The 19047-nt window shown below is 38.8% G+C and overlaps 2 protein-coding genes across 6 annotated transcripts in view; both read left to right on the forward strand.

The window, feature by feature from the left end:
- Positions 1-19047, forward strand: part of SPIRE1 (spire type actin nucleation factor 1) — a 173895-nt gene that overhangs the window by 33309 nt on the left and 121539 nt on the right. For all 5 annotated transcript variants that reach the window (XM_070464511.1, XM_070464512.1, XM_070464513.1 and 2 more), the window contains one exon: positions 10476-10510. In XM_070464511.1, coding sequence (XP_070320612.1) covers positions 10476-10510 — 35 coding nt within the window. The remainder of the gene's footprint in view (positions 1-10475; positions 10511-19047) is intronic.
- LOC110150678 (ADP-ribosylation factor-like protein 2-binding protein) lies at positions 4576-5972 on the forward strand. Its single transcript, XM_070464521.1, has one exon. The coding sequence runs from the start codon at positions 4840-4842 to the stop codon at positions 5329-5331; it is 492 nt and encodes a 163-aa protein (XP_070320622.1). The 5' UTR covers positions 4576-4839; the 3' UTR covers positions 5332-5972.

Genomic DNA, 19047 nt, shown 5'->3' on the forward strand with positions numbered 1-19047 from the left:
TCTATGGGGTCACACAGAGTCAGACACAACTGAAGTGACTTAGCAGCAGCAGTAATGTTTTCCCTACTTCTGACTTCTATGTAGTTACTTTTTTAAAAAATGTAGTTACTTTTGAGTGGCAGTATAATAAGGTCAGGACTAGACGAGACTTTTTTTTTTCTTGCATGGCTTTTGAGTATATTCAACTTACCTGGTCCAGACTTTGCTATTCTCAGGGCAATATCTAACTGGGATTCTATTGATTTTAAATAGACATACTGTTTTGCTGCTTGCACTATCCTCATCATACAAAGAAAATACATCAAGAAAATGGTATACCAGATTTTTAGGCAGTTTGAGCAGGTTTCACCTAGGTGCTCAAGAGTTCAAAAGCCGTTTTTGGTTTTAGTGATGATAGGCTGATAATCAGAATCTCTTAAAGACTCTTAGGTATGTGTTGTGTCTATTTGAAAATAATTAAATCATCGACAACTTCTCTTCTGTCTAAAAATCTAATTTGACATTTCTTCCTCAAAACTTTTTTTTTTGGGAAGTTCAGTATACATACAGAAAAGTGCACAAATCATTAATGACACAGTCTTGTAAATACTAACCTGATTAAGAACAAAAGAATGTTACAAGTAGCGTCCACATATAATCAGTGTCTTAGTTTATCACCATACCTTGGACATGCTTGCTTGTGAACTCTATTTGTGTGGAATCTTACATTTTGTGATGTGTGTGTGTGGCTGGCTGGCTGGCTGCTTTTGTTCAACATCTTGTTAGATAAATTATTTGTTGTTGCATGTTGCTTTTCATTGTTTTTGTTGCTATACAGTACTCAGTTATATGAAAATACCAAAGTTGATTTACCCGTTACTGATGGATGTATGAATTGTTTGGAGTTTTTGGCTATTTCAAATAGCATTGCTATGAACTCTTCTGAATATCTGTATCTGCTTCTGTTAGGTGTGTATCTAGTAGACTTGCTGGGTTGTTGCATGTATCTCTTAAGTTTTAGTAGATGGGCCCAAGCAGTTTTACAAAGTGCTGGTTTCTGTTTACCTTTCTTACTAGCAGTGTATCTGTTGCTCTGCATCCACCCTATTACTTGGAAATGTGGTTAACAAATGAGAAGTTTAGCTATTTGGGTTGTACATATCTTTTATTTTTTTTATTTATTTTTTTGTACATATCTTTTAAATCTTCTAATGGTTTTAAGTTTCATTTATCTGATGGCTAGTTAGGTTGAGTGCTTTTTTTATGTTTGTCATAAGGATCTCTTTTGTGAAGTTCCTGTTCAGGTCTTTTGACTGTTTTTCTATTATTATTATTTTTAATATTTGGTCTCACCCACCTCTCTACCTGTGAAACTTAGTTCCCCAACCAGAAGTGGAGCCTATGCTCACTGCTCCTTTGGAAGGCAGAGTCTCAACCACTGGACTGCCGGGAAAGTCCTAGTCTTTTTTCATATATGTATAAAAGTTAAAGTTGTAACTAACTTATTGGGATTAATTACATTCACAGTGTTTTACAACCATCACCACCATCTATTTCCAAAATTTTTCATCACCCAAACTGAAACTGTAATCATTAAACAATAATTGCCCATTCTTCCCTTTTTTAGCCTCTGGTAACTGCTAATCTACTTCTGTTACGTTTTTTGTCTCTTCTTATTTTCACATATTCTGATTTTTATATACTCTGGATTCAAGCCATTTGCCAGCTATGTGTATTGCAGATACCTTATCCAGCTCTGTGACTTTCCGTTTCACCTTGTTAGTATTGTGTTTTGATGAATAGAAGTTTTTCACTGTTTCTGACATCACTCTCCTAGAAATTTTGGTATATCATCACATTTTTATTAAGTTCAAGTATTTTTCTGATTTTCATTGTAATTTCTACTTTGATCCATGGATTATTGTTAATTTTTATTTATCTTGAGACTGTATTTTTAGGTGCATAAAACTGAGAGTTGTGATAACTTCTTGGTAGAGGTAGATTGATCTGTTTGTGTGTTCATAGTTAACGTGTGTACAGTCACATTGGCTTTCTTTGACTAAAATTTACTCACTATGTCCCTTTTCCATAATTTCACCATCAGTTTTTAATGTTCTCACATTTAAGATATATCTTTTACAAGGAGGATATAGGTTGGATTTGTTTTTATCTAATGTAATCATCTGTAATTTAGGTTGGATTGTGTATTTTATTTACATTTAATATAAATACTGATTTTTAAAGTCAGTAATTTTCTTTATTCAGCCTGCGGGGTTGTAGTTCTCTGAAGTAAAAGCAATCCATAGATTCAGTGCAATCCCGTATCAAGCTACCAACAGTATTTTTCAGAGAACTAGAACAAATAATTTCACAATTTGTATGGAAATACAAAAAACCTCAAATAGCCAAAGCAATCTTGAGAAAGAAGAATGGAACTGGAGGAATCAACCTGCCTGACTTCAGGCTATACTACAAAGCCACAGTCATCAAGACAGTATGGTACTGGCACAAAGACAGAAACATAGATCAATGGAACAAAATAGAAAGCCCAGAGATAAATCCACGCACCTATGGACACCTTATCTTTGACAAAGGAGGCAAGAATATACAATGTAGAAAAGATAATCTCTTTAACAAGTGGTGCTGGGAAAACTATTCAACCACTTGTAAAAGAATGAAACTAGAACATTTTCTAACACCACACACAAAAATAAACTCAAAATGGATTAAAGATCTAAATGTAAGACCAGAAACTATAAAACTCCTAGAGGAAAACATAGGCAAAACACTCTCTGACGTAAATCATAGCAGGATCCTCTATGACTACCCATCTCCCAGAGTAATGGAAATAAAAGCAAAAATAAACAAATGGGACCTAATTAAACTTAAAAGCTTTTGCACAACGAAGGAAACTATAAGCAAGGTGAAAAGACAGCCTTTCAGAATGGTAGAAGATAATAGCAAATGAAGCAACTGACAAAGAATTACTCTCAAAAATATACAAGCAACTCCTGCAGCTCAATTCCAGAAAAATAAGCAACCCAATCAAAAAATGGGCCAAAGAACTAAACAGACATTTCTTCAAAGAAGACATACAGATGGCTAACAAACACATGAAAAGATGCTCAACATCACTCATCAGAGAAATGCAAATCAAAACCACAATGAGGTACCATCTCATGCTGGTCAGAATGGCTGCTATCAAAAAGTCTACAAACAATAAATGCTGGAGAGGGTGCGGAGAAAAAGGAACCCTCTTACACTGTTGGTGGGAATGCAAACTAGTACAGCCACTATGGAGAACAGTGTGGAGATTCCTTAAAAAAACTGGAAATAGAATTGCCATATGACCCAGAAATCCCACTGCTGGGCATACACACTGAGGAAACCAGAATTGAAAGAGACACGTGTACCCCAGTGTTCATCACAGCACTGTTTATAATAGCCAGGACATGGAAGCAACCTAGATGTCCATCGGCAGACGAATGGATAAGAAAGCTGTGGTACATATATACAATGGAATATTACTCAGCTATTAAAAAGAATGCATTTGAATCACTTCTAATGAGGTGGATGAAACTGGAGCCTATTATACAGAGTGAAGTAAGTCAAGAAGAAAAACACCAATACAGTATACTAACGCATATATATGGAATATGTAATATATACTAATATATGAAATATATATGGAATTCCATATATATATATGGAATATGGAATATATACTAATATATATATTAGAAAGATGGTACTGATGACCCTATATGCGAGACAACAACAGAGACACAGATGTAAAGAACAGACTTTTGGACTCTGTGGGAGAAGGCAAGGGTGGGATGATTCGAAAGAATGGCAGTGAAACATGTATATTATCATATATGAAATAGATCGCCAGTCCAGGTTCGATGCATGAGACATGGTGCTCAGGGCTGGTGCACTGGGATGACCCTGAAGGATAGGATGGGGAGGGAGAGTCAGGATGGGGAACACATGTATACCCATGGCTGATTCATGTCAATGTGTGGCAAAAGCCACCACGATATTGTAAAGTAATTAGCTTCCAGTTAAATTAAAAAAAAATAAAGTGAGTGAAAGTCACTTAGTCGTGTCCGACTTTTTGTGACTCTATGGACTATAGTCCATGAAATTCTCCAGGCCAGAGTGGGTAGCCTTTCCCTTCTTCAGGGGATCTTCCCAACCCAGGAGTCAAACCCCAGGTCTCCCACATTGTGGGCAAATTCTTTACCAGCTAAGCCACAAGTGAAGCCCAAGAATACTGGAATGGGTAGCCTGTTCCTTTGCCAGCGGATCTTCCCAACCCTGAAATTGAACCTTGGACTCCTGCATTGCAGGTGGATTCTTTACCAATTGAGCTATCAAGGAAACCCTATAGTTCTCTGACTAGGTATCAAACCCAGGCCCCTTAAAGTGGCATTAGTGTAAATATAATAAGGATTTGACTCGTGTCAAGTATATGGAAAGGCTGTATCCCTAATAATAATAAGATTTAGTAGTCCATATTTAGCTTCTGAAAACTGACTCTTTGATCTTTTTATACTACTTTTGCTAGAGCACTTTTTAAAGAAATTGAGTGCGGTAGCGGTGAGTTTAGCTAGGCCTGGCAGGGCTGGGAGGCTCGTCCGGCGTGTGGCCGCAGCCGGGGAGCCTGAGGCCGGGGCGTCGCACGCAGGCGCTACCCGCCTGGGCTGTGAGCCGGCCGCGGCCTCGGCGGCGAGGCCTCCCGGATGCCGGTTGGAGCTCTGCGGTGCAGAGCAGAGGCTGCGCCCGGGCCGCAGGCAAGGGTAGAAGGCCAACGGGTCCGCTCTCCGACGCGCGGTGGATGCGGCGGCGGCGGCGGCGATGGACGCCCTAGAGGAAGAGAGCTTCGCGCTGTCCTTCTCTTCCGCCTCTGATGCAGAATTTGATGCTGTGGTTGGATATTTAGAGGACATTATCATGGATGATGAGTTCCAGTTATTACAGAGGAATTTCATGGACAAGTACTACCAGGAGTTTGAAGACACGGAAGAGAATAAGCTTACCTACACACCTATTTTTAATGAATATATTTCTTTGGTAGAAAAGTATATAGAAGAACAGCTGTTGGAGCGGATTCCTGGATTTAACATGGCGGCTTTCACTACAACTTTACAGCACCATAAAGATGAAGTGGCCGGTGACATTTTTGACATGCTCCTCACATTTACGGATTTTCTGGCTTTTAAAGAAATGTTTCTGGACTACCGAGCAGAAAAAGAAGGCCGGGGACTGGACTTGAGCAGTGGTTTAGTGGTGACGTCACTGTGCAAATCATCTTCTGTGCCAGCCTCCCAGAACAATCTGCGGCCCTAGGTCTCACCTTCAGGCTCCGGGCTCTTCCTGGACGTCACCAGCTCAATAGACTGGGAGAGGCTTTGGCTAATGATGTCAGAAGAATACATTTTGGAAAGACTGACTCTTCTGCAACTCTTCATTAATGTTAAGTATTGATGGGTCAGAAGACAAATTACCTGACCTTTCTGGCACAAGACATTCTTGGTTTTGGTAACCCTAGTACTCCTCCCCGAGTAGACCCCTCTCTCAGGCTTCGGAGTCTGGCTCCTGCAGCAAACCCGAGTCCAGCATTCTACCTGGGATGCCTGTCCCCAGCATTCATGTCAGGGTGTCTGTGTTGGGAAAATTTACCATCATCAACCCTTGGCCCAGCAGGCCTCACATGTCCCAGGAGGCTTTTCATGCACCCACAGCTGATCACGGTTTGAGTCCTACAGCCTCAGTGGGGGTTTTGACTGGGAGTATTTATCTAGGAGTTAACTGCAGCTAGCTGCCCATCTCAAGATTTCTGAAAATCCTACCATCACAGCTAGTAGGAATCAACTTAGAGATTTCCTTTACCTAAAAGCTACATGTGAAAATCAAATCCTAGTCTTACATGTGCAGTCTTTTTACCACTGTCTTCTACAGGTCCAGATGTAGTCCCATTGTTTTCATAACCCTCGTTTGTGCGTTTTTGAAAAAATATTTTTATAGATGAATACTCAGGCTAACCTAGTGGATACAATCTTGGAACTTCCATGATTACCCACTTCAAGATCAAAGTATTATATGCTGTGTGCTTTTTAGCTGTTAGTGCTATGAAAGCTAAAATGCTTTCTACCTTGGTCCATTTTACTGGGTGCCAGTGAATGTATGCTGGAAGTAGTCTAAAATATATCCTTTTCTTAGAGCAAAAAAAAAAAAAAAATTGAGTCAGTTTTTTCCCCTTGTATTTCTCATTTTCTCCACTGACTAATCTTAACTGGAAGCCAAATTCCTATTTAGTATACTTCCTTAGTAGTTTATATTTCTGAGAGATATAGATATATATGGAAATATATGATGAGTAGTGGTATAATGCCAGCGACAGTCCCCATAGGTTGTCTGGTCCTGGCTTTGCCATATCTTCCTGGATTTTAGTGAAATAGCATGTTAGAGGAATCCTCATTAATGTCTTTATGTATTCGTTTCACCAGTACTTGGGTGTCTTCTAAGTGTACTGGACTAAATGTTGAAGATACAGAGGGAAAGGAAGTGCACTCATACCTTCAAGGTCACAGGAGCATAAATTAACACTTACAGTCCAATGATTCCAAATAATAGAGACGTACAGAAAGCTGTGTGAGTCCAGGGAGAGAGGGACTGATTCTGCTGGTGTGACACCAGGCAGGTTCACAGGGGAGCTCTGTTGATGGGGTCTGGAAGGATGAGCAGTGGGATCACAGGAGAAGAGCATGCTCAGCAGAAGCAGAAGTCAGCACAAAGGCTTAGAAACGTGGAAGAACTGTCACAGCAATAGTACACGAATTGTGGTATGGCATGTGTGTGACACCCACGTCCCCATACCACAGGCAGGCACTGCGGAATCATTCACATTTTTGCTGCTAAATTTATAAGTATCTTCAGTTCTCAGCAGGGTGCTTCAGGCAGTCACTGCCAGTTGTTTGGAGTTGGCACACGAGACTGAACCTGTCTGTCCTCTCTGCAGTGGGCGTCCACTGTGCCTGGAGCGTCGGATGTGTGTGGGAGGGGTGGACGAGGAGATCAGCTGGAAAGGTATGTGGGAGGGCTCAGGTGATGAAGGCCTTTTTGTGCCTCACGACTGAGTTTGTATTTATAGTCTGTATAGGTGGTGGATAGCCATAGAAGCATTTTAAGCAGGAAAATGATGTAAGCAGACTCTTCTGTTTGGGAAGATAAGCTTTGTAGAAGATGGATTGAACTGAGTAAGCTGAGGGCAGAGACACTACTGGGCATTTCATACTATCATTAGGTCTTAGTAGCCTCTAAGTTACCAAACCAGTTAAGAGTACTATGGCTGTTCAGACCAGAGGTAATGGAGGTCTGAATGAGGGAGTAGGAATAGGGAGAAAGAGTCTGAGGGTGATTTAAGAAATAGAACGGCACGTGGCTGTTTAGTTGTTGATGTTACAGTGGGAAGAAGGAAGGAATCTTGGGAGGCTCTCAGGCTTACCACCTGGGTGCTTACGGGGTGGGGAGGGTGGGATGCACAGGAAGGGGTGGGAAGATGATGACTTAACCCTTGCTGGAAACTAAGTTGGCCCAGAAAAAATATTTTTCTTATGGAGTCATGTTGATTCCTATCAAGTTCCTTTACTCTTCCGAAAGGTTGCAAATCAACTGTTTAATGTCACATGGTATCGTGGTAAGAACATAAAGAGTTGCCTGTAGAAGATGTGGTTCGATTCTTGGAAAGAGACTATCACTTAGTTCTAACCTCAAGCAATCCATATCACCCCTCTGATTCTCTTTCTTTCTCTGTAAAGGGGAAATAATATATGTCCAGCCCTTCTTACAGAATTGTTACGAGAATCAAATGAGGAAATTTATGTAAGGGTATTTTGTCAACACATATATTGCATATATATTTTAACTGAGTCATTTCTTTCCTTTATAAAAAGATGAATGTTTCAAGATACTCTGATTCCAGATTGATAAAGAACTACTAAAACAGTCTTAAGTAAATATATATTTGGAGTCCATAAAGTGATTCTTGAGTTTGAAAAAAAACTGGTGGTGTTTTTCATATTGTCATTAGATCTTAGTTGCCTTAGGTTTTGTACTAGAGTTTTAGTATAGATTATAAGGGTCTGAGAAGAGTTTAGCAGAGTATCAGAGAAAGTTAATTAGTGTTTGACCACCATGTATACTAGCTTTAAATTGAAAAATCATATAATATTCTTGAATTTAGCTTTTTTTCACTTTATCACTTTCAAACTTGATAGTCACTTATTCATACTTATATTTAGCCTCTTTAAATCCTTGGGAGAGTATTGGGGAGCTTATTTACATTAATAGTAAAAAAAGAATGTAAATACAACTTTTTTGCCCTGAACTGTTGGAACCAATTTCATTTGAGAACTGTAAGACAAGTCATAGTTTCGATGAAACATTTGGTTCATTCTGTTGTCTGATGTGTACAAAATTAAGTTTTATTGATGGGAAATGATGAAAATCTGTTTAAAAATTGTCTAATGATAGTTGCTCCCTAACTCTGACCTCCTTTCATGATTAAGAATCGTTTTGATTCTATTTGCATTTGAAGAACTTAGTATGTTACTCATAAAATACTCGTAAAAGTGTATTAAAATTTAAATAGTGAGATGTTTGCCTAGGTAGTTTTCATAGTGTAAATCTGATATACTCAGTCCCGATAGAGGATAGGTAACTCACTGGGGCAGATGATCTAGATGGCAGTTTAGGGTGCTGTATCTAAAGGAGGTGCCTCTTGCCTGGGAGGGTCTCGGCTGTGAGCAGAGGCCACTGTGGGGAGGAGACTCTTAGGAGAATATGTTGATAGGAAGCACGAGAACATTTGGGATTGACGCTTGGCAGTTGACTTTGTTTTATGATTTGCCGTCAATTTTGACTCCCCTCCAAGTTCTCGTTGTTCTTGAAGAAAGTGGTATAGTGCTGTGAAGTCTCATGAAATTTAGACAGTTAATGTCTAAGGGGAATTTTTGTAACCCAGATCCACACTGTACATAAAAGTGTCAGAAGTGTGGCTTCCATAGGGCCCGTCCCTTCTGTGCCAGTGGAAACATCATTGAGTGGTCCCGGGTTCCTGCCTGCAGTCCCCCTCAGAACTCTTCCGGAGGCAGCATGCTGAACAGCCGTTACCCTTCAGCTAGAATCTGCACAGAAGGGAAACCTCTGTGCTACGCAGACTTTGAGTGTTGCCAAATTACGCGCAGTAGACAAAGATAATTTTTGACTTTTGTTGAAAATATGCTGAAACTGAAGTAACTATTTTTAGTGGAAAATACTTGTCGTTTAATGATACTTGTTCTATGAGATAATATAAAATTTAGTTAATTAAGGTTGCTAAATAGAAAGAAAAAAATAACACTCTTGATAGTTAGCAAAGCATATTATTAGACCTTTGATTTCAGAACAGGTTGTTATATTTGGTTCTTCTGGTGCCACAGAATAGGTTGGGAGGTGGTGGAGGGGGGACAGACATCGGAGTGTTAGGTCTGTGAGGCTGTCAGCTGGCCTTACTCACTGGTGAGCCCATAGAGCCAGCAGTATTGTTGTAGACTCTAAGGTGTATAAATCAGACTGATGAACGTTCCCTATAGAGTAGGTGTAGGGGTCCTGGGCTGGAAAGGAGGAGGAGTGAGTGAGGAGGGGAGGGAAAGAGGTCGAGATAAATGTGTATTTGAACTTAGGATGATGAGATTTAAGATGTGTAGACTGGGAACATTTTTTACTATCCAGTGTAAATGTATGCTATTTACTCTTTTTGTTAAAACATTTTCATAAGTGGTTCTCCTTTAAAATAACTGTTTTAACCACCCAAGTTAACAGAAAAATATAACCATACATGTTCTCTGGTATTTTGATATCTCAGTGATGAGAAAATATTAATGTTTGTACGGCCAAATATTATTCAATCTGGTTATTCTTTGGTTGATCTTCTATTGGGAGAATTGCTAAATTAATTATAGTGTGTCTATGTATTATAGAAAAACTACTGTCATATGTTAAATAAGAATTTAAAATATTTCTGCCTTAATTGAAATGATCACTGTACCTTTAAACTGGAAATATATTTAGGGAAGAGACCAAGAGTCTTTTCAAGACTTTTCTTACAAGTGTTTTAAATGGTAGCTTTTAAGTGCCTTTAAAGAAAGCAAGAAAAAATATTTTTGTTTTTGCTTTCTTTAATTTATATATGTGTAATATGTTTTGTATTTTATTATAATTAAGTGTGTTCTTTGCATCTTTTTCTTGATGATTTTCTTATGAAACTTTTTAAAACTTAAATCTCTAAGCAGAAACTTCTAGAATATTTGGTCACACTAGAACCTTTTTGTGGCACAGATTTTCATAGACATAATGAAGCTGTAGTCAGAATACTTCAGGTATTTTTTTTGTCAGTGATTAAAAAAAAACCCAAATCCTCTGAAAAGTAACTTTTTGTATTTTTATTACAGGTAAAGTGGAATATTCACATTGCACAGAAACTGAGGTAAGAGAAATGTTAAAATATTTCTTAGTAATAACCCAGCTTTACAGTTCTGTTCCGACTAACTTGAGTACTGAAATACCTCTCTGTGGGTTTTTGGTCTTCTGATAAGGATGTGTTGAGAACAGGTATGTATTTATTGTATTTAGGAAGAGTAAAATGTAAAGAAAAATCAGTTAATCATGTCCATATATTTAAAATATCAAGGTATGTTATAAAAATAAACTGTATCATAGTTTAAAATTTTTCCTGTGTTTGTGAAATGGAGTTAAGATTCAGAGCCCTTAACAAGAAATAGGTTAAGTTTTTTAAATAATCTGATCTAGTTTGTCATATAAATCATTTAAATATGTTAGACTCCTGTGGAGTCGCTTTGGAGTGGGAAAAAATAGGGACTTAGGAAGTCATTCAGTAACATTACTGATGAATTAAATGCTTTGTCTTTGTATACAAGTATGTTTACTATTTTTTAAATAATTTAAAATTCAGTTTGTGAAATTTAAGGGATTTTCGTGTGGCTCCATGTGTCCCTTGCAGAAGTTTCAGTGGTAAAGCTGAAGTATGAGGGCAGCATCAATGAATTATGTATATATGGAGGTTTTTTCTGTCTGGAGCTGTTGCGTCATTACATGTGGAGTTTTAGGTCTTTTGTTAATACCTAATTAAGAATTTAAGATGTTATTTTTCTAATTTTATAATGCATCTACAAGTTGATGTCAGTTTTATTAAATTTTGATTGTTATTTTAAGTAAGATGCAAGCTTCCCAAGGGATTATATTGTATAACAAGCAAAAATAATTTATTCTTTTTTGCATCAGAAGCTATTCAACTAGTTCTATATTTACTGACAGCTTTTTTATTTTTTTTTATTTTTTTTATTTATTTATTTTTTTTACTGACAGCTTTTTTAAAAAAATTATTTTGTTTATTTTATTTTTGGCTGTGCTAAGCCTTCACTGCTGTGTGCTAGAGCTTTCTCTAGGTGTGGCAAGCAGGGGCTTCTACTCTCTGGTTGTAGTCTCGGGCATTTCATTGTGGTTACTTGTATGGTTGTGGAGCACGGGCTTTCGGGCTCAGTAGCTGTGCTGCTTGGGCTTAGTTGCCCTGCAGCATGTGGAATCTTCCTGGACAGGGATCGAACCTGTGTCCTCTGCATTGGCAGGCGGATTCTTAACCTCTGGACCACCAGGGAAGCCTTATTGTGACAATTTTTGATGTATTGTTCAATGTGATATAAAGGAGTGGGATATGATTTGAGTCAAAAATAAAAGTTCTGCCTGTGGTTTCTGGTTTGCATCTTTCTAGCTATGTAATTTCGAGCAACTAATTCTTTTTCTCTCATAATTCTGGCTTTCTTATTTATTAAATGTTAAAGATAATTTCTACTAATTTCATGGGTTGTGAAATTTCAAAGAGATTATATGGATGAAAATGTTTTATAAACTCTGAAGACACTTATTGATATCAAATTGATAAAAATATAATCAGCATTGATCTGCATTTAGGTGATGAAATGTGAGGACTTTACATACAAGGCATAGTCATAAGTCTCATTAGCACTTGTTTGTGTAGGAATGTCACTCTCTCATCTCCTACGTGATAGCTCTATCCTTTGATGCATAACTTATCATCAAAAGACTTGAAATCTAAACAGAACTCTTTTTCAGAACTTTTTTTTTTTGGGTCTAACTATTTGAAGAGGGAAAATATGAGAAAATGAGAAGTTTGATCTGATAGTTTACAAAGTGGGTTTGGAGTATCTTTTACAGTAACTGGTTTTTACCTCTAGGGAAGATATTGGGGTTGTGGATGGTGATTTATCTTTATTACTTAGATTTTTTTGAGGTGACAATGTTTCTTTGTATTACTTTGGTAATTAAAATAATAAAAAGGAGGGGCAGTAGGAGGAGTGGGAATTTTAAAAAGAACTTACTCAGGTGAAGGAGGAGATAGTTTAAGTAGGAAGTTTTGTTTTTTAGGTTGGGGGAAATTGTCCATTTGGTGCTGGTAATGGTAGTCTTCCCTGGTGGCTCAGATGGTAAAGAGTCTGCCTGCAATGTGGGAGACCCGAGTTCGATCCCTGGGTGGGGAAGATCCCCTGGAGAAAAAGAATGGCAACCCACTCCAGTATTCTTGCCTGGAAAATCCCATGGACAGAGGAGCCTGGCGGGCCCCAATCCATGGGGTTGCAAAGAGTTGGACACGACTGAGCAACTAACACACACAGTGATAGTAAGGGCTTCCCTTGTGCCTCAGTGGTAAATATCCCCTGAAGGAGGAAATGGCAACCCATTCCAGTATTCTTGCTGGGATAATCCCATGGACAGAGGAGCCTGGTGGGTTGCAGTCCATGGCGGTGGCAAAGAGTCAGACCTGACTGAGTGAGCATGCATGCATGCATGCAGTGGTAGTAAGGGGGAAGAGAGAGTGAGAAAGAAGATGGGGGAGAGAGAAGGGGAAAGAGAGAGGGGGTGGGAAGAGAGGTGGAGAGGGAGAGATCCAAGGGAGAATGGGTGCCTGCCAGCACCAGAAGTGGTTGCAGCTAGAGGTGGCGGGCTAGAGCGGTATAGTTCTCCAAGGACAGTGTGAAACCTCTGGGGGGTTCTGACACCCTTTCGTGGTCAAACTGTCTTCAAAGTATTACTGAGACATTATTTGTCCTTTTACTCTTATTCTGGCACGAGTGTGTGAAGGTGCTTTCAGAGGCTTCATGGCTACATGATCCTGACTGTCCTATCAGAGTGGCTGTAGAAGAGCAGATGTAGCTGGATTTTATTAAGCATAGCCTTCAGGAGTTTTGCAAAAATATGAAACAGTACCACCCCTTTCACTATTTTATTGACTTTTTTTTTTTGCCACCCTGAGTGGCATGTGGGATCTTAGTTCCCCTACCAAATCTGAGTCTCCTGTATTGAAAGCTCAGAGTCTTAACCACTGAACCACCTGGAAAGTCCTATTTTTTTTGGAAAATTTTGAGCATTTCTTTCTAAAAAAATGTTACATGTATTAACATTTAATAGCATTATTTTTCTTTAATTATTTTATTTAAAAAATTTTATTATAGTTTTACAATGTTGTGTTAATTTCTGCTCTATATTATTTTTGAACAATTTAAACAATTCAACAAAAAACTTTCAGTTTTAATCTCTGATACAGTAAATGTTTGATTATAGCTCATATACACAAAAGCTCCATGGACTCCCTGGTAATTTTTGAAAGTAAAAGGACCAGAAAACTAACCAGTTAGAGTTGGGCTGGGTCTGGAGAGCAGAGGGACTTCTTCCTGAGAAATGGAGTTTAGGGTAGGGAGAGGTCAAACCAGAGCCCTGAGCTGGGTTGGTGGAAAGCGAGGAAAGCCTTGGCATATGAATGAAGCCAAAATTTTTTACTTTAATAAGCAATTTAACTTTTTCTTACACCATTTTCTATTTTTTTGAAGATAAAATTTATATACAGTAGAATTTAAACTTTTTAGTTAAAATTCTTCAAGTTTTGACAAATACCATCACCACAGTCAAGTCTCGTCACCCGCTAGGATCCCCCCATCCCCAACTCCCCACTAACCACTAATCTGTGTTCTGTCCCTTTGGTTTTGAGGAGGACCTGTAATGTACATAGTGTGTTACCTGCGTTGGCCTCCTCTCTGGGAGTGGTCATTTATAAACTGTCACATGACTGACCTGTACTTGGGATTTGCTTGTCAAGGGAAGTGGTTCCAATCCACAGTTTAGGGAAAGTTTCACTCCTAGTTTACAAGTTTTTCCTTCTGCCATTACTTAAATAGTCTTGTGGGTGATACACTTACATTTGAATAAAAGGCTAAGCACTTAAAAATACTAAAACATAGAAGATTGAAATTTCCAAGTATCTTAATTGAGACTTTTCCCTTGTTTTTAGCTTTCTAAATTTCATTCCATTCTGTCTTCTATTAACTACAGTTAATTATGCAGCACTCAGAGGCCCTTTCCCTTTAGCAGGCACAAAGGTTGAATGAGTAACCAGAACAACCCTCTTCTGTTCTCTTTGATGGATTTGCTGTATTTTATGTGAAATTGGTTAAAGCATTATATGAAGTTAGATAACTTTTGTCGATCCTTTAATCTTGATAGAGCTAGTTTGTAAAAATCATAGCATAGCAGAAAGTGTAAGCTTTACTGAGGGGAACTATGGAAAAGATTTATGCTCCTGTCTTAGAAATAAAGCTCATATTTATGAAGTTCAAATAAAGTACCATATATAAGTGCTTACTGTCTTTCATTCCCACATCTTTAAAAAACACTTTAGCTTTTCCTCTGTGCTGAGTACTGTTAGATACCTTAATTTAATCCTCACAACCAATCTGTGAAGTGGGTTCTGTTACTAACGAAAGCTGAGGTGTGGCGAGGTTGAGGGACTTGCCCAGGGCTATAGAGCCAGTGTGTTGCACAACCACCTCTCTTAGCTTTTTCAGGTTTGTCTGAATCCAACCCTTGGTTGTCTGTATCTGCAGAATGCTGACAATTTTGTGCCCATGAAATTGTCCTTGTCCTTTATATGTTTCTCACCTGTGACTCTTTTGGTCCTGGCATTATGCAGTGAGGGAATACATTCCTGTTGTATGGAAACCAGGCAAAGAAGGAACAGACTCTGTCCATGAACCCCCAGCCCCACTGTTAGGTGAATACAGTCTGTACTGGAGCAATTTGTGAATTAGTCTGATTCTGAATTACTCAGAATGACTCAAGAATTTTGCTATATATTTCAATCTCCTGGGAAACCGCACCTGCAATTAGTCTGCTTTGTGGGGAAACCCAGGGCTTTTGGAAATGAACCAAGGACACATCAGAGGTAGTATTTAGACTTACTCCATTCTCGTTATATACAGATTTTGACAGAAACTGGACTATGTGAAGATTTTTCATGTTCCCTGAGCAGCCTAAAATAAACTGCCAAAGGTAATATCTGGGTGCTGACTGCTTTAACAGAATACAATACAAAATAAAAGAAAAAAACCCATTTTTGTTTAAAAAATTTTTTTTTTGCCTATGAGACTTGTGGGATCTTAGTTCTCTGACCAGGGATTGAAGCCAGGTCCTCAAGCAGTGCAAGCGCAGAGTCCTCGCCACTGGACTGCCAGGGAATTTCCCCATTTTGTCTTTAGCTGAATTAGCCCCTGTACTTTGATTTTACTTCTGGCTCATGTAGACTCACAGGGATAATTTCTCACAGGGATAATTTGATGAGTAGTCCTTCTTTTAATTGACATTTGATAGCCCTGAATTAATTTCAAAAGTAACTGAAAAATTAGCATGAAGTATGTAATATTTTTACAGAAATATTTGTATAAACTGTAGCTGCATAGTGAGCCTGTTTTATATAGTTGTGAAATTAGTATTTGATACCAAACTAAGTAGATCTAAGAATATCTAGCGGGAATACAAAGGTATTACTATCAACCTACCCTTTCATTAGAAAGCTTTGTGTGATCTAAAACCTTGATTTAAGCGTTTATAAATAGGATTGTGTGGCAAGAAAGTTAAAATGATATGTGTTCTTCAAAAGGTTTGGGGGGGGGTAAATGTTATTTAACTGTTGGTGACAACAGTGTTTTCTCCTCAGTCAGCAAGCTGAAAGGAACAAAATACACACATTCTGCTTCCTGTCTTTTTGGATTAAAGACCTCAAACATGCCTGATTTTGTATGGCTATTTGATTGACATTAACTTATATGGCCTGGAAATTGGTTTGTGTGTCCTTAGTGTAAATTGTGTCTACCCATGAGTTGTTACTTCTGAGTGTCAGTACTAACAGAGGTTGGTAGTGAGATATTGATGATGTGATAAATAGTTAAATCTCCAGTTATTTTGTGTATCTTCAGATGCAGACTGGAGGCATTATGGCAGCTCCTCTGATTCTCTCCCCTGCCCCCTCTGTCCTTTCTCTCTCTGCTCTTCTCCGTCTGTCTCAGATAATATTTATTACCCAAATGGCCTTTCTGTGGTATTGTCATAGATGTCTTAAATACAGGCACATTGTTTGACCATAGGACACAAAATTTGTAACAAGTAGTGTTCCTTTCTACAGTTTTTACTGTATTTGAAGACCAGTGACAGTTGTACTCTGTCTCGCAAAGGATTTCAGAATAACCAAATTATCTGAGATTAAACATTTTATTCCTGAAGGAACAGAAAATTTATCTTCCAAGTCTGAGTACTTGGATAATAGAGTAGACAGTTTTCATAATAATTTGCCACCAAGGGCCAGATCTATCTGCTTTAATGAATAGCTTGAATTTTAAATGTTTTTAAGATGAAACAGAATTTTTTTTTATTTTGATAGGATCAAAGTGGGAATGGGCTCAACTTTTATTTCCTTTTCAAAGTACCTTTATTCATTTGTAGAAATTGCTTGTTGTATTTTATATCACAGAAAGATACAGAGAAGAATGTAAAAATAACTTCATACTCTACTATCTAGTTATAATGACTGTTTAGAATTTTCTTCTAGACATCTCTTCCTATATGTACACGGTAGAGGTGACTTACCATTGAGCATCCTTTATGTGCTGCTCTTAGGAGTACGTGCATCTTTGCGTAAATGACAGACGTGGCTTTAAGAAGTCAGCCAGGCTGATGGAAAGGGTTTAGACATGAAGTGGAACTTTCCAGGCAAAAGGACATCATAGTGAAGTGTCAGAGAGCAAGCTGTTTTTGAGACTGACAGAACAGCAGGATCCCAGCATGGTGTGTGTGAGGGGAAGGTGTAGAAATTGGATGGGGACAAGTGATGCCAGTTCTCTTTTTTAATGTTAGAGCAATGATTTTTTTTTTTTAATTCGACTCTCCTGGCTCTTAGTTGCCAAGTGTGGGGTCTTCATTGCAACATGTGGAATCTTTAGTTGCAGCATTTGGGCTCTTAGTTTCGGCATGTGGGATCTACTTCCCTGACCAAGGATCAAACCCTGGTCCTCTGCGTTGGGAGCATGGGGTCTTAACCACTGGACCACCAGGGAAGTCTGGTGCCAGATCCTATATGCTGTATTAAAGATTGGATGTAGGTCCAGTTTCTCCTCAAGGGAAGAAACATTTCTTTCTGAAGTTTTCTTCTGTTTCACAGGGTCATTATTATTTTGATGCCTATCTTCATTTGCTGTTTACATGTAGTTTGGCAGGGAAATGTGAATGCATATATTACATTTCATCAGTTAATACATCATTTAATTGAACTATTTTTGTAATCATATCAGTAGGGTTGCACGAGTAGGTTTGGGAACAGACCCAACTGATGTGTGGTAAATGTTCAGCTCCCCCTACCAGGTGACCTGAATGCACTGGTGACTCATGGTTAGTAGTTGTCATGGAGATCAGTCAGGCTGGTTGCTGGAGGACTTGGGGACCATGAGATGGTCAGCTAGATAAAGGCTGATTAAGAGAGCTTCTGCTGTTTCGAGTAGTGTCTTTTAACATCTTCCTTCAATTTGGGAGAGGTTTTACTATATTTGGCAGATATTTAAAGATACTTAAAAGAAAAATTTGGTATCAGTAAATATAGGTATTTACTTAGTGTTGTGATAATTACCTAATATCTTTTGATAATTAGTGTTTGTTAATTTTTTGTTAGAAGTTTCAGTTCAGTTCAGTCACTTAGTCGTGTCCGACTCTTTGTGACCCCATGAATCGCAGCACGCCAGGCCTCCCTGTCCATCACCAACTCCCGGAGTTTACTCAAACTCATGTTCATCGAGTCGGTGATGCCATCCAGCCATCTCATCCTCTGTCGTCCCCTTCTCCTCCTGCCCCCAATCCCTCCCAGCATCAGGGTCTTTTCCAGTGAGTCAACTCTTCTCATGAGGTGGTCAAAGTATTGGAGTTTCAGCTTCAACATCTGTCCTTCCAATGAACACCCAGGACTGATCTCCCTCAGGATGGACTGGTTGGATCTCCTTTCAGTCCAAGAGACTCTCAAGAGTCTTCTCCAGCACCATAGTTCAAAAGCATCAATTTTTCGGCACTCAGCTTTCTTCACAGTCCAACTCTCACATCCATACATGACCACTGGAAAAACCATAGCCTTGACCAGACGGACCTTCGTTGGCAAAGTAATGTCTCTGCTTTTTAGTATGCTATCTAGGTTGGTCATAACTTTCCTTCCAAGGAGTATGTTTACTGAAATGTAATTCACAAACTTTACAAGTCAACAGACCATTTTAAAGTGTGTGACTCATTGGTTTTTGGTATTTTCACAGAATTATGCAGCCATCACCACAGTCACTTTTAGAACATTTTTGTCACCTCTGAAGGAAATCGGGTACCATTAGCTATCATCCCCATCTTTCACCCTTTCAGCCCCCAACAGTTCAATTCAGTCGTTCAGTTGTGTCCGACTCTTTGTGACTCCATGAACTGCAGCACACCAGGCCTCCCTGTCCATCACCAACTCCCAGAGTTTACTCAAATTCATGTCCATTGAGTCGGTGATGCCATCCAACCATCTCACCCTCTGTCGTCCCCTTCTCCTCCCACCTTCAATCTTTCCCAGCATCAGGGTCTTTTCAATGAGTC

Source organism: Odocoileus virginianus, unplaced genomic scaffold (assembly GCF_023699985.2).
Source record: "Odocoileus virginianus isolate 20LAN1187 ecotype Illinois unplaced genomic scaffold, Ovbor_1.2 Unplaced_Contig_27, whole genome shotgun sequence".
Taxonomy (NCBI): Eukaryota; Metazoa; Chordata; class Mammalia; order Artiodactyla; family Cervidae; genus Odocoileus; species Odocoileus virginianus.

Excerpts from the sequence above, each read along its gene's own strand:
- LOC110150678 (XM_070464521.1), top strand. The coding sequence starts at position 4,840 with ATGGACGCCCTAGAGGAAGAGAGCTTCGCGCTGTCCTTCTCTTCCGCC.